At 46.9% G+C, this 14,310-nt stretch overlaps 1 protein-coding gene across 4 annotated transcripts in view; it reads right to left on the reverse strand.

Moving 5' to 3' along the window:
• Positions 1–14,310, reverse strand: part of LOC141265406 (uncharacterized) — a 124,645-nt gene that overhangs the window by 21,679 nt on the left and 88,656 nt on the right. For all 4 annotated transcript variants that reach the window (XM_073678462.1, XM_073678459.1, XM_073678461.1 and 1 more), the window contains exons 14-15: positions 5,804–5,905; positions 4,403–4,487 (exon numbers count right to left, since the gene is read on the reverse strand). In XM_073678462.1, the coding sequence (XP_073534563.1) occupies positions 4,403–4,487; positions 5,804–5,905 (187 nt within the window). The remainder of the gene's footprint in view (positions 1–4,402; positions 4,488–5,803; positions 5,906–14,310) is intronic.

The raw sequence follows: 14,310 nt of genomic DNA on the forward strand, positions 1-14,310 counted from the left end.
CAGGGTACATCTTCGAGGTCGACTAACTCTGCGTACCAAGCTCTACTGGGCCAGTCTGGAGCCACTAGAATGACTGGAACGCCTTATGCCTTGATCTTTTTGACGAGTCAGGGGAAGGGGTGGAAAAAGGTCCAAACGTTGAAATGGAGACCATGGAATGACCAGGGCGTTGTAATGTTGCGAGACCTGGCAACAAAATGAGGGACCTTGTGATTCATCAGAGACGCCATCAGATCAACATCGGGAGTGCCCCACATCTTTCAGATCTGTTTGACCACAGAGGGGTTGAGGGACCACTCGCGCGAGAAGAGACACTGACTACTTAGGATGTGGACGCCTGGAATGTGGACCACTGATATTGCTGGCATGTGCCGCTCAGTCCAAGCCAGAATCCGTGAATCCTGTAACATGACGGACTCGCTGTGTGACCCACCCTGTTGGTTTATATATGCCACGGCCATGGCAGTGTCAGATTGAATTCGGACTGGTTAGAAGGTCCTGCCAGTTGAGAAGAGAGGTAGATGGCTCATATTTCCATGACATTGATGGGAAGGGAGGTTCCCAAGAGTACCAGCGACTCTGGACTATGTGGTGAAGGAAGACCGCTCCCCATCCGAGGAGACTGGTGTCCATCGTGTCAACTTGCCAGTGGAGGGGGAGGAATGACTTCCTGTGCCGAATGGAGTGAGAGAGACTCCGCCATGCCAAAGACTGCCTCAGTCAGAGAGGCAGGAGTATGGGGCGATTCAGGGAAGAAACCATTTTGTCCCAAGCTGACAGACAGGCTAGCTGGAGAGGAGGAGTATGGAATTATGCAAAAAGATAGCTTCGATAGCAGCAATCATCTTCCCTAGTACTCTCATGAGGAGTGGAAGAGAGCAAGGGGATGGGCGTCTAATGGAACGAATCCCAAAAAGGAGTGCAGAGATCTTTTCCTCTGGGAGAATAACTCTAGCACAAGCGGTATCAAACAACATGCCATGTAACCATTATCCTGTGGAATTTTTCAATAAAAAGTTTAAAAAAAAAAAAAAGCATGCCTAGGAAAACTAGGCACTGGCCTGGCATCAGAGACTCTTTCACCGTGCTGACCACCCAGCCTAGATGGGAAAGAGTGTCCAAAGTGATCTGAAGACTTGTCTCGGAAGGACAAACCCTTGATCGGGAGGTCATCCAGAGAGGGAATGACTACTATCCCCTTGGCGTGTCGAATGGCCATCTCGGCTGCCATGACCTTCGCAAACACTCGGGGGGGAAGGGGGGGCAGAGGCCAGTCCAAAAGGGAGAGCTGTTAACTAGTAGGGCTCATCCTGGGCTGATGCGGAGAAACCTCTGATGAGCCGCGCATCCTGGATGTCCACAGAGCAGAGGAATTCCTTGGGTTCCATAGAGGCAGTCAACGAGCGGCAGGATTCCATCCTGAAATGGAGGAGGCACACTCGCTGGTTTAGAGGCTCGAGATCCAGGAATGGGTGAAGTGAGCAGTCTTTCTTTGGGACCACAAATAGGTTGGAATAGAAACGCGAGAAGCATTCCTGGGAGGGGACTGGTACGATGACTCCTGCCATGAGAAGAAAGGAGATTGCTTGAAAGAAACTGGGAACTTGGGCTCGAACTTTTGGAGTTTGGGACTAACCCAGGCGTCGTCGACTACAGAGAGCCACGCGTCCCAGTAGAGAAGGAGGCGGCCACCCACCCCAAGATAATTACCAGGTGGGGCTAACCAGTCATGCAGAAGAGAATCTAATGGATCGAAACCCTGAGGACTTGGCAAAGTGGTCGGGGCTGGTTTGAAGGACAGCTTTTTCCTCTCTCGCTAGGCAGGAGACCAATCTCACTGAGAAGGAGTCCCAGAGGATGAAAAAAAACAAAAAGGGGGTGAAACTGAAGAGAAAGTCTCCTGGTAAATGGATGTTTCAGCTTAGGCTGGGGAAGAGAGGTATTCTTACCGCCGGTGGCATCTGAGATGAGCTGATCCAGGTTAGACCTAAAGAGACGTGATTCCTAGAAGGGGAGATCAATAAGGGACTTCTTAGACGTCGAATCCGCATTCCAGGCTTTGAGCCAGAGGATTCTGCGTATTGCTACAATATTGCTAGCAACACAAGCATAACAGCTGTTGGCATCCAGACACATGGCGAGCAAATATTTACCTGAATGAGCAATCTGATCCACAAGATCCACTAGTTCGTCGGATGATAAAATGAACTGTCGAAGAAGTTTTGCCCATGTGGAAAGTGACTTGGCTACCTATGTGGAAGTGAAGGCAGGACAGAAGCGCCAGTAGCCTACAAGGCGGACTTAGCTAAGGCTTCGTTCTGTCTGTCCGTGGAGTTCTTGAGGGAGCGAGCAACCATCACAGAGAGACAGGACAGCTTTAGCGGACAGGCGTGAGATTGGCGGGTCCACAGCCAGGGATACTGCCCATTTGTTGAGGAAATAAGGACCAAAGGGATACTAGATATCCAAATGCCATCTACCTGGGAAGTGCTTTTCTGGGAGTTACCAATGTTTGGCAAATATTCCCTCAAACTCCTTGTGATTGGAAAAACACCCGGGAATTGAGTTTTGCCTTTTTGAATGAAACAGAATGATCCGAAGAGGGACACTCTTCGTCCTTAGTATTGAGTGTATGATTAACGGCAGATATAAGTCTGTCAACCATATTTGGAAGATTGGTCCATCTAGGGATCAGATTCTGACTGGGAATCAAGGTCGGATCCCGGGGCCACCTACGGGGAAAGATACAGAATGCATCCTGGAGGATGTGGAAGGAGAAGAGGAACAGGGAGCTGGAGTGTGCCAGCTTCTTGGACCGGATCCTACATCTGCCATGAGGATGAGTGATGGCTTTCTGCGATTCGTTCTGAGAAATGGTCAGTCAGTAACTGGTCAGTTACTGATTGAGAAATAGCAACAGCCCACTCTGGGGGACAGGGTGTGCTCTCCTCCTGGGCGGTGGGGGGTTCCTGTGAGGCTTGCATGGTGACAGGGCTGCAATCTGGGCAGAAAGCTGAGGCCTGACCTGTGGGCCACTTCTTGCAAAGGGCACAGGCGTAGTGAATAGTGTGGGAGTGAGACTCTCTGGGTCTGTGCATATGTATGGCCAGTAGCTTTGGAGAGCTGGTGAGGAGGGCTAAGCGTAGAAGGAAACAACCTGGACAAAGCCCTTGATTAGGGGAAACTCATCCTGGTCCAGCATTCAATGTGGAGTTACAGCAGGACTTGAAGAATGGAAATGGAGGCAGAGTCAAGGGGATGGAAGGCAAGGCGTGCTGAATACCCACGCTGTGAGCATAAGACGATCTCTCATAGGTTTGAAAGGGTGCACGAGCCCTCCTGCGCTGATTGGATGGCACTCATGAGGGGGGCTGGAACAAATCTGCCTTGGAAATGAAAGAAGAGCTCCCATAGGAGGGAAAGAGCAGGTGAGTATTGGAGCGCTGATTGGCCAGCACGCACAATGAGAAGGTGGCGCAAGTAAAATAAGTAGGACTTAGAAGAAGCCAGGGACTACATTTTTGGGTGCCAAATTCGGTACTTTGGTGTGTCGGAAAATGCACGCTGCAAATAGGAGGAGTGCTGTGATCTTCTCTATCTTTCTAATGCCTCCCCGCTGCCTGAAGAGGGACTGTGGAGAAAAAGGAGGGACAGCACCTGTCTGGACGAGGTCCTGACTCCTTCTCCATCTAGAGGACGACATCAGGAGCCCCCAGGTGAGTAGGTACAAAACAAGGTATCCTCCTTCCAGCACCGTCTTGGTCCCAGACGGAGAAGAAGACTGTCGACCCTGAGAGGGGAAGGGTGACTAATGAGTGACCATAGTCTTCCTCTGGGCCCGCTCTGAGGAGAGGGCTGGGGTAGGGGAACAGGCAAGGCCGACCTTCATGAACTGCCCTGAGACACGCTTGAAGTGTCAGGGGGTAAAATCCTGCCTTGAAGACCAGAGAGGGTACCATGTGGATGGCACCACACTGTTCTCTTGTCTCTTGGTCGCTATTTGAGACGTTACACCCTGTTACCCTGAGGAGAAGAATCTGAAAAACAAATGGGAAAAGATCAACACACAACAAGGTGACCTAAGGAGAAATAGGCAGATCTTGGATCAGATCCAGGTCTGCCTCCTACTGACACTAAATAAAACTGACAATCTTTGTGCCAGTCGGTGGGTGTACCCTGCTGAGGACTTAACTCTTTTTGCTTAGTGTCAGCCTCATAGCGACATAAGCATACACCCATGGATACCTGTGTCGCCCAATGAAGCGATAATGAACAATTACCTTTACGTAACAAACCTAAGCACATATGATATGCGATAGATGACATGACAAACAGATTTATTCTAACTTGGAAGCAAGGTCTACAAAAAGTAAGAGCGTACTGGAAATGCTGAATAAATTACCTTGTTTTGGTGGCACAACAGGTGGTGCTAGATCCGGCTTTTGAGATTTCTGTTGTTCTTTAGGGTCATCATATATGGGCACGCACTGTTAAAACCAGTTAAAAGGTATTTAAACACCTAAGCACACTTGATGCAATAAAAAAATACATATACATTGTTATATTACTTTTTACAAACTGTATGCATTATCACAGGATCATGAGTAACGCAAAGAGATTGACTTATGAAGGGAGATGGCTGACTCCCTACTCATTTTAAAAGAGAAGGAAGCCTCTCTTCACCTTCTCCATCCATATATTGTCTGTTCATTTTAAAGGGAATCTGTCAGCAAGTTTTTGCTAGCTCTTCTGAGAGCAGCATGATGTAGGCAAAGACGCCCTGGATCCACCCAATATATCACTTCGTTTACTGGGTGGAGTAGTTGTGACACAGTTCTTAGATTTAGCATGAAGCAAAGCTAAGGAAGCCAACCTTGCCCTCACCAGGCTATGTACATTGTCTATTGACAGTGGGCTGCTTATCACAAAGGGTGGCGGCGTTGGACCAGTGCTCACACAGACCAGCTACATGATAATTATAATGTCCAAGAGATTAAACCTTCATTGTAAGTAAACAACTGCACACAGCTTGATAAGTGACACATCCTAGAAATCTGTGTTTACCCCACACATCCTAGAAATCTGTGTTTACCCCTACCTCATGCTGTCCTCAGATTACATAGCAAATCCTGATGACAGGTTCCCATTAATAGCCAAGCCAACTCTTCTCTGCCACAGTCACTCACTGCCTTCACACACAGTTTCAGTCATCTACTGACCTAGTATAAGTTGCCTTGTGTGGGACAGAAGCTGGAAGAAAAAAAAAAACTGTCTGGACCAGGAAAAAAATAAAACATTCAATTCACATTTTTTCTTCATAACACAGGAAAGGTCCTCGCAAGCAAATATCTTTATGGAAATGACTTGGCATTTCCATAAGATACTTGCTTGCGGGGACCTTTCCTGTGTTATGAAGATAAAATTTGATTTGAATGTATCATTTTTTTCCTGGTCTAGACAGTTTTTTTCCTTCCAATATTAGAGCTTACAGTTGCCATTAAGTGAAAAGCCTTCACTCCCCGCCACCCAAGAAAGAGAATGAAAGCCAAGATGTACAAAGTGTTGCAATCCAGCCTTATGTCTCCAAGAAAACGAGAGCACTCATCTATTTGTCTACCCTCTAATGAAATTGGTTTGCTCAATTTGTCAAATGCTATAGAGCTAAAAAGGACAACTTAAAAAAGGGACACTGCTTGTGATTTTTTTAAGCATGTCATTACATAAACACCACTGACAAAACTAAGTAAACTATCATAACCAAGTAGAAATGTAAATATCAAAAAGATACATAAAAAAATCTTACCAACATTTTTTCGCTCTGGTACTGGATTAAAGCAATTGATAATATTTCAACAGCTCTGATGAGAAATGTAGCATCATCAATCTCCAAAATTCTAAAATGTTCCTGCAAGAGATGGTAACAACCATTAGGTATAATTTTCATTTGCGATTTATATGCACATGGCAACGTGATTTTCAACCATAACTAGCTAAGCCTGTTGCCCAATGGATATGAGCATTTGTAAGCATCTGTCAGTTGCTCTATATATTTGGGATCAGAGAAGCTAACAAATCCAATGAAATAGGGCAGCCAAAAAAAAAAGGAACTTTTCCACCCCAAAAACTAAAACTTTATCTATTATATCTGTACCAAAAATACACATACATATATAAAAATATATCTGCCTAAATCACAAGCCTCAGATTTCCTATGTAACCATAACTAAAAATGTTTCTTTTGTTCTAAGAAATATAATTCAACTTAGTATCTCGTATCTTCACAGCATAGACAACTGCCTTCAGATGACCCCAAAGATAAAAGTCTAAGGGGGTCAAATCGGGAGACCTTGGTGGCCATTCAACTGGCTCACGACGACCATTCCACTATCCCTTAAACTTTTCATGTAGGAATGCTCGGACCTGACACCCATAGGTGGTGGTGCACCATCTTGTTGGAAAAACTCAGGGAACGTGCGATCTTCACTGCATAAAGAGGGCAACACATCATCATGTAGCAATTTCAGATATCCAGTGGCATTGAGGTTTCCATTAATGAAGAATGGCCCCACTATCTTTGTACCCCATATACCACACCATACCATCAAGATGCGAGATGTGCAGCATCTGAAACAACGGATACTAGAAGCCTGTGCTAGCATTTCTTCTGCGGTGTTGCTATCAGTGTGTCAAGAATGGGAGAAGAGGGTTTAATTGACAATCCAACACAATGGGCAGCACTTTGAACACGTTTTATAAGTGGTCACAAACTTGTAAAAAAACTCATGAAAGAATAAAGTTATGTTAAAACCAAGCACACCATTGTTTTTATGAAATTCTCAATAAGTTTTATGTGTCACATGACCCTCTTCCCATTGAAAAAAATAAAGTTGGATCCAAAATGGCCAACTTCAAAATGGCTGCCATGGTCACCACCCATCTGGAAAAGTTTTCCCCCTCCCATATACTAATGTGCCACAAACAGGAAGTTGATATCACCAACCATTCCCATTTAATTTAGGTGTATCCATATAAAAGGCCCACCCTGTATATATGTATATGCAAGTATTCCGCTTGATTGAGCCATGTGTTCTGGTTGTTGTCCTGAAGAGTCTCTCTTGGCTGAGTTTTTGTGTGTATATGAACGAGACTAACTTGCACCATCTTGTGTATTTGTAGGGCCTGTTCTATAGGTTTATTGTCTGTTTGGTGGTTCAATAAAGTATTTCAACACTGTTTAGTCTGAGTAGTAATATGCCCACGGGAGACCCAGTGTCTCCACATATTGGTGGCAGCGGTGGGATACTACTCAGCCTGGCGGATCCAGGGGAAGCTGCAGAGGACACCAAGGGCTCCACAACCAGGGAGGCATATAGAAAGACCCAGCAGACCCTAAGTGAGGCATACACAGCAGGGTTCAATGAGGACAATGAAAACTCCACTGAGGTGGACCAAGAGGAATTAAACTGTTTGCCAAATCCAGGATCCACTGGTAGTCTGGAATCAAATACCCAGTCGCAAGCAGCCCGAATCCAGGAATTGTTGATCGCATTGGGACCCGGAGGCTCAAGCGAGGAGAGGGCTTGTATTATTGAATTGGTTTTGGGAGTTCCAGTACCCCTACTTAAATGATGGCTCACAACCAAGGAAATCATCTTCGCTACAGAGACGTGCCAGTGTTCAATGAGTCCAACACAGAGGTTGATGAAAATCTGCAAGATTTTGAGACCCTGATGCAGCAGGTACCCACAGCTGATTGGGCCAAATACCTGTGGACTGGTTTAACTGGCTGGGCACGGGATGCTTTCGGGTCGCTTGGGCCTCAGGACTGCCTGGACTATTGCACTTTTAAGGGTACCCTGCTAGCACTTTTTACTATCACCCTCAAAAGATATCGCACCAAATTGCGGAGTTTGCCTGCACATGAGGTAAGTGGCATAGCGAATCAAAACTACTATACTACATTTCTAATTGGAGATATTTGCTAATATTATTATTATTATACCTATTACATATTGGGATAGGATCTTGGAGATGGGAATACCCCTTTAAGGAACATATGCCTGTGTATCAAAGAGACTTTACAAAAACTCAGACAAGAGAAACTCCTCAGGACAATCACCAGAACACATGGCTCCATCAAGAAAAATACAGATCTCCTCCATTGAATAGCACAGAACGCTCAGAGAAGTTATGAGGAAATCCAGGTTGGGACAATAAGGGCAACCTGGCCACATATCTCACTGTTCTATTCCCGGCGGGCTGGAGTAAGGGTGAGACTCTGTAACTTGCACCATCTTGTCTATTTGCTGGGACTGTTCTATAGGTTTATTGTCTTTTTGGTGGTTCAATGAAGTATTGCCAAGCTGTTTTACCATCAGCCTGTGTTGTCTGAGTATTATTACGCCCACGGGAAACCCAGTGTCTCCACAAAAGCGTATGACAACAGTGTGCACATTAAAAAGAATAATCACACACATACCACACGTTTTGCATTTGCATATCCATCTATACATCGATATATACAACCCCTGGCAAAAATTATGGAATCAGCGGGCTCGGAGGATGTTCATTCAGTTGTTTAACCCCTGTAAAGCTCATGATGTACTAATACGCGTCTGTGCCCTGGGACTTAAGAGCCTGACCCGTATTAGTACGTCATGGCGATCGCGCGCGCACACAGGCTGTGCGGGCACGATCGCCGCCGGGTGTCAGCTGATTGTCACAGCTAACACCGGGTACTATTTGCAGGGAGCGGTCCCGCACCACTCCCGGTACATTAACCCCCGCAATGCTGCGATCGAAGTCGATCGCAGCATTGCGGTGGCTAAGGGGAGGTGATCGCAATACTCACCTCTTCTTCCAGCCTCCAGAGCTGTCTGCCGCAGCTTCCCGGGTGTTGCCATGACGACCCGATGTCGTCATGACAACATCCGGGTCACCAGACAGCAGGAAGATTTTTTGGTCATGCGCAGTGCAATAAAAAAATAAAAAAAGTGAAAGTCCCATAGTGGGACAAAGTAAAAAAACTGTAAGAAAGTGACAAAAAAAAGTGTAAAAAAAAAAAATTGTAAAAATATTTTAAAAAATAAATAAAAAAAATAATCCACCAAAAATAAAAATATAATGTACCCATCAATAAATATTATGAAAAAAAAACGACAAACAATACAATTACACATATTTGGTATCGCCGCGTCCGGAACGACCTAACCTATAAAATTGTCCGACTAGTTAACCCCTTCAGTGAACACGGTAAAAAAAAAAAAAAAAAAAGAAACGAAGCAAAAAACAATGCTTTATCATACCGCCAAACAAAAAATGGAATAACACGCGATCAAAAAGACGAATATAAATAAAAATGGTACTGCTAAAAACGTCATCCGTCATCTTGTCCTGCAAAAAACAAGCCGCCATACAGCTCCATCATCCGAAAAATCCAAAAGTTATAGCTCTCAGAATAAAGCGATGCAAAAAATATTTTTTTCTATAAAATAGCTTTTATTGTATAAAAGCGCCAAAACATAGAAAAACGATACAAATGTGGTACCGCTGTAAATGTACTGACCCGAAGAATAAAGCTACCTTATCAATTTTACCACACGCAGAGTAGAATAAAAAAATTTAAAAAAAAAAACAATTCCTGAATTGTTTTTGGTTTATTCTGCCTACCAAAAGTTGGAATAGAAAGCGATCAAAAAATGTCACGTGCCTGAAAATGGCACCAATAAAAAAGTCAACTCATTCTGCAAAAAACAAGCCGTCACATGACTGTCGGCCAAAATATGGAAAAATTATAGCGCTCAAAATATGGCGATGCAAAAAGGAGATTTTTGTGTACTTACCGTAAAATCTCTTTCTCTTAGCCTTTAATTGGGGGACACAGGAAATTGGGTGTTATGCTGCTGTCCACTAGGACGCGACACTAGGCTTAATCTGAAAAAGATTAACGGTGGCTCCTCCTCTGCAGTATACACCCCCTGACGGCGTCAGCCATGTTCAGTTTTGTGCAAAAGCAGGAGGAGGAACGTAACATGGATAACATAATCATACCTATAAGAAGGCAACTATGTACGAGCTCAAGAAAAAAACACCAATATGAGAACTCAACGTAACAACGGCCTGAAACTGGCAACAGGGTGGGAGCTGTGTCCGCCAATTAGAGGCTAAGAGAAAGATTTTACGTACACAAAAATCTCCTTTACTCTGTCGCCTCATTGGGGGACACAGGACCTTGGGACATCCCGAAGCAGTCCCTGGGTGGAAAGCAATGGACGAATATTATGTCGACAGGCCCCTATAATTGGGGCACTGCCGCCTGCAGGATACGTCTACCCAGGCTTGCATCTGCCGAGGATTTGGTATAAACCCTGTAGTGCTTGGTAAACGTGTGTAGACTAGTCCAGGTGGCTGCCTTACACACTTGGCCCAGGAGGCCCCTACCGCACGTGTAGAGTGTGCCGTAATACCTGCTGGAAGAGGAGAATTTTTGGAGGCAGTAGGCCTTTTGTATGGTGGATTTGATCCACCTAGCAAGGGTAACTTTGGAAGCTGGTAGACCCTTGCGGCCGCCTTCCATTAGAATGAAAAGAGAATCAGACTTCCGGAAGGGCGCAGTCCTAGACACATAGATACGTAATGCCCTGACAAGGTCAAGATTATGAAGAGCCTTTTCCACTCTATGAACCGGGGCCGGACAGAGGGATGGCAGTGAAATTTCCTTATTGAGGTGGAAGTTGGACACAACCTTCGGAAGGAAGGATGGAACCGTACGGAGAACTACCTTGTCCTGGTAAAAAGCCAGGAAGGGTTGTCTGCAGGAGAGTGCTGTGAGTTCAGACACCCTGCGTAGCGAGGTGATTGCCACTAGGAAAACCACCTTCTGGGATAGGGTAGTCTCACTCCGTCTTCTAAGGAGTTCAAAAGGTGTTTCCTGCAATGCTGTCAGCACGAGGTTGAAATCCCACGTCTCTAGTGGTCGTCTGTAGGGGGGAACCAATCGGGAAACCCCCTGAAAAAACGTCTTTACTTGCGGCTTATTAGCAATGTGCGTCTGAAAAAGCACAGAGAGAGCTGACACCTGGCTCTTAAGAGAGTCCAGAGACAGTTTGGCCTCCAGACCCGATTGGAGAAAACCAAGTAGCCTGGGGAGGGAATAAAGGAAAGGGGTCTGGTCATGAGAATCGCACCAGGTAAAGAAAGCTTTCCAGGTACAGTAATAGATCTTGGCAGAGTTTGGCTTCCGTGCTCTGATCATGGTTTCAATGACGTCAGGCGAGAACCCTGACTTGGTTAAAACCCAGGTCTCAATGGCCATGCCGTCAAATTGAGGGCCCCTGAGTTCTGGTGGTAGAACGGGCCCTGTGACAGAAGATCTGGGCGGTCGGGGAGACGCCAGGGGATGTCTGCTGTAAGCTGCACGATGTCGGCATACCACGTACGTCTGGGCCAATCTGGTGCGATGAGGATGGTTGGAACTCCCTCTTACTTGATCTTCCTCACCACTCTGGATAATAGGGGAAGAGGTGAAAAGATGTACAGGAGCTGAAACTGAGTCCAGTCCCGAACCAGGGCGTCCGCTCCCAGCGACCGCGGGTCGTGTGTTCTGGCCATGAAGTTGGAGACTTAGGTATTGAAGTGGGATGCCATAAGGTCCACATCCGGAGTGCCCCCAGCGATGGCAGATCTGGTGAAAAACTTCGGGATGGAGAGACCACTCTCCCGAGTCCATTCCCTGCCGGCTGAGGAAGTCTGCTTCCCAGTTGTCTACCCCCGGAATGTGGACCGCAGAGAGAACCGAATCTGTGTCTTCCGCCCAGCGGAGAATGTGTGTCACTTCTCGCATCGCCTGGGCACTGCGGGTCCCCCCTTGGTGATTTACATATGCCACAGGTATGGCATTGTCTGACTGTACTCTAATGTGAGAGCCTGCCAGTAAGTGATGGAAGGCTCTCAACGCCAGGAGAATGACACGAATTTCCAAGATGTTGATGGGCATGGTCACTTCTGTTGGGGACCACTTGCCCTGTGCTCTGTGGTGTAGGTGTATCGCACCCCAACCAGTCAGGCTCGCATCGGTGGTCAGAACTTTCCATTGACTCGTGAGAAAGGATTTCCCCTTTGTTAGTGAGGTTGGCTTGAGCCACCAGTGCAGGGATCTCTTGGTTGACGACGTCAACTGAAACTCCCTGTCGAGAGAAAAGGATTCCTGTCCCATGACTTGAGGATGGCTAGTTGGAGAGGCCTGAGGTGAAGCTGGGCAAATGGGACCGCTTCTATTGCCGCCACCATCCTGCCAAGGACTCTCATGGCAAACCGGAGAGACCGAGGGGGTTTGCGAAGTAGGGTGCGGACTCCTATACGGAGAGGCAGTGCTTTCTCCTTGGGGAGGAGTACTAGACCCTTAAGGGTGTTGAATAACATTCCCAAAAAGGTCAGAGACTGACTCGGGGTTGGTGATGACTTTACTTTTTTAAGTTGACCAACCAGCCCAAACGACTCAGAATGTCGATTGTGATCGAGACACTGATTTTGCAGTCCTTGAAGGTGGGAGCCTTGATGAGGAGATCGTCCAGATATGGAACGACTATTATGCCTCTGGAGTGCAGGATGTCCATGGTGACTGCCATGACCTTGGTAAACACTCTGGGAGCCGTGGCGAGTCCGAACGGGAGAGCCACGAACTGGTAGTGTTCCTGGTCGATTGCGAACCTGAGAAATCTCTGATGAGCTGGCGCAATAGGTATATGTAGGTATGCATCTTGAATGTCTATGGAGGCGAGAAATTCTCCTTTCTCCATGGACGCAATGATGGACCGAAGGAACTCCATGCGTAAATGATGTACCCGTACATATTTGTTGAGCTGTTTTAGGTCCAATATGGGCCGTACACTGCCTCCTTTTTTGGGGACTATGAATAAATTCGAGTAGAACCCTTGGAAGCGACCGGTTGTGGGGACCGATACTATGACACCTGCTTGAAGAAGCAATGAAACCACGTGGTGGAAGGCACGAGCCTTGGCTGGCGGTTTTGGGGGAACAGACAGAAAGAATCTGTTTGGCGGGAAGTTAACTATCTTGTATCATGAAGACACTAGTTCCCTGACCCACCTGTCCTCTGTAATAGGCAGCCAGACCTGGTGAAAGAGCAAAAGACGGCCGCCTACAGGTGGGGTGTCTTCCAGAGTTCGTGAGTCATGATGAGGAGGAAGTGCGAGATTTTTCTCCTTTAAATTTTGACTAGGCCTGCCTTTGATTGCCAGGTCTTGTCAGACTTTTGTGTCGACCTCGAGTTGTCCCTGCGTGGAGCGCGGTTGTTATTCTGTGCTGGTCGCGAGACGGACCAGCCGGAAGAGTTCCGAAAGGATCGGCAACATGCTTGATTGCGCTTTTTGTAAGTGTGTTTGGGCTTCAGTAGGGGGAGAGAGGTACTTTTACCCCCCAGTGGCGTTGGAGATCATTGTGTCCAACTGTTCACCGAAAAGCCGACCACTGAGGTACGGGAGGTGAGTGAGGGACTTCTTTGAAGCTGCATCTGCTTTCCATTCCCGCAGCCAGAGGATACGCTGAATTGTGATGGCGTTTGAAGCTATCCCGGCTGCACCCCTTGCAGAATCCAGAGCTGCATGGAGCATGTAATCTGTCACGACTGCTATTTGGGCCGCTTGGTCCGACAGTCCAGGGGTAGATGTTTGTAGGCCAGTTTGTAAATTTTGGGCCCAGGCCAGGATTGCCTTGGCAGCCCAAACTGAGGCGAACGCGGGAGCCAGGGAGGCTCCTGCGGCCTCGAAAATTGAACGAGCCATGCGTTCTACCTGCCGGTCTGCCGTGTCCCTGAGGGTTCAGCTATCTGGCAGTGAAAGGAGTGTCTGTGCTGCTAGTCTGGAGACTGGGGGATCCACCTCAGGTGGATCTGTCCACTGTTTGGTGGCCTCCTGTGGAAAGGGGTACCGTGCCTCCAGATATTTGCGATTAGTAAACTTTTTCTCAGGTTGTGAGAACTGCTTTTTAAGGATCGCATTAAACTCTGGGTGGTCAAAGAAGACCTTAGGCGGTTTCAGGACTCCTACAAAGGAAATCTTATGTCCTGGTGTCTCCAGGGGTGGATCGGAGATGTCCAGCACCCGATGGATAGATGAGATTAAATCATCAACTAGCACTGTATTGCCAGGGGGAATAGGGATCAGGGACCCTTCGGTTTCCTTGTCTGAGTCGGAATCACAGATGTCTTCCGAGTCCTGTGTATCGCTAAGGCGTCTCCTGCTGGGAGAACCGGAGCGGAGACCTTCTCTGGTCAGGGATGGCTGTGGGGAT

Source organism: Phyllobates terribilis, unplaced genomic scaffold, assembly GCF_046119375.1.
Source record: "Phyllobates terribilis strain yellow unplaced genomic scaffold, ASM4611937v1 Scaffold_4__5_contigs__length_816908805, whole genome shotgun sequence".
NCBI classification, from domain to species: Eukaryota; Metazoa; Chordata; class Amphibia; order Anura; family Dendrobatidae; genus Phyllobates; species Phyllobates terribilis.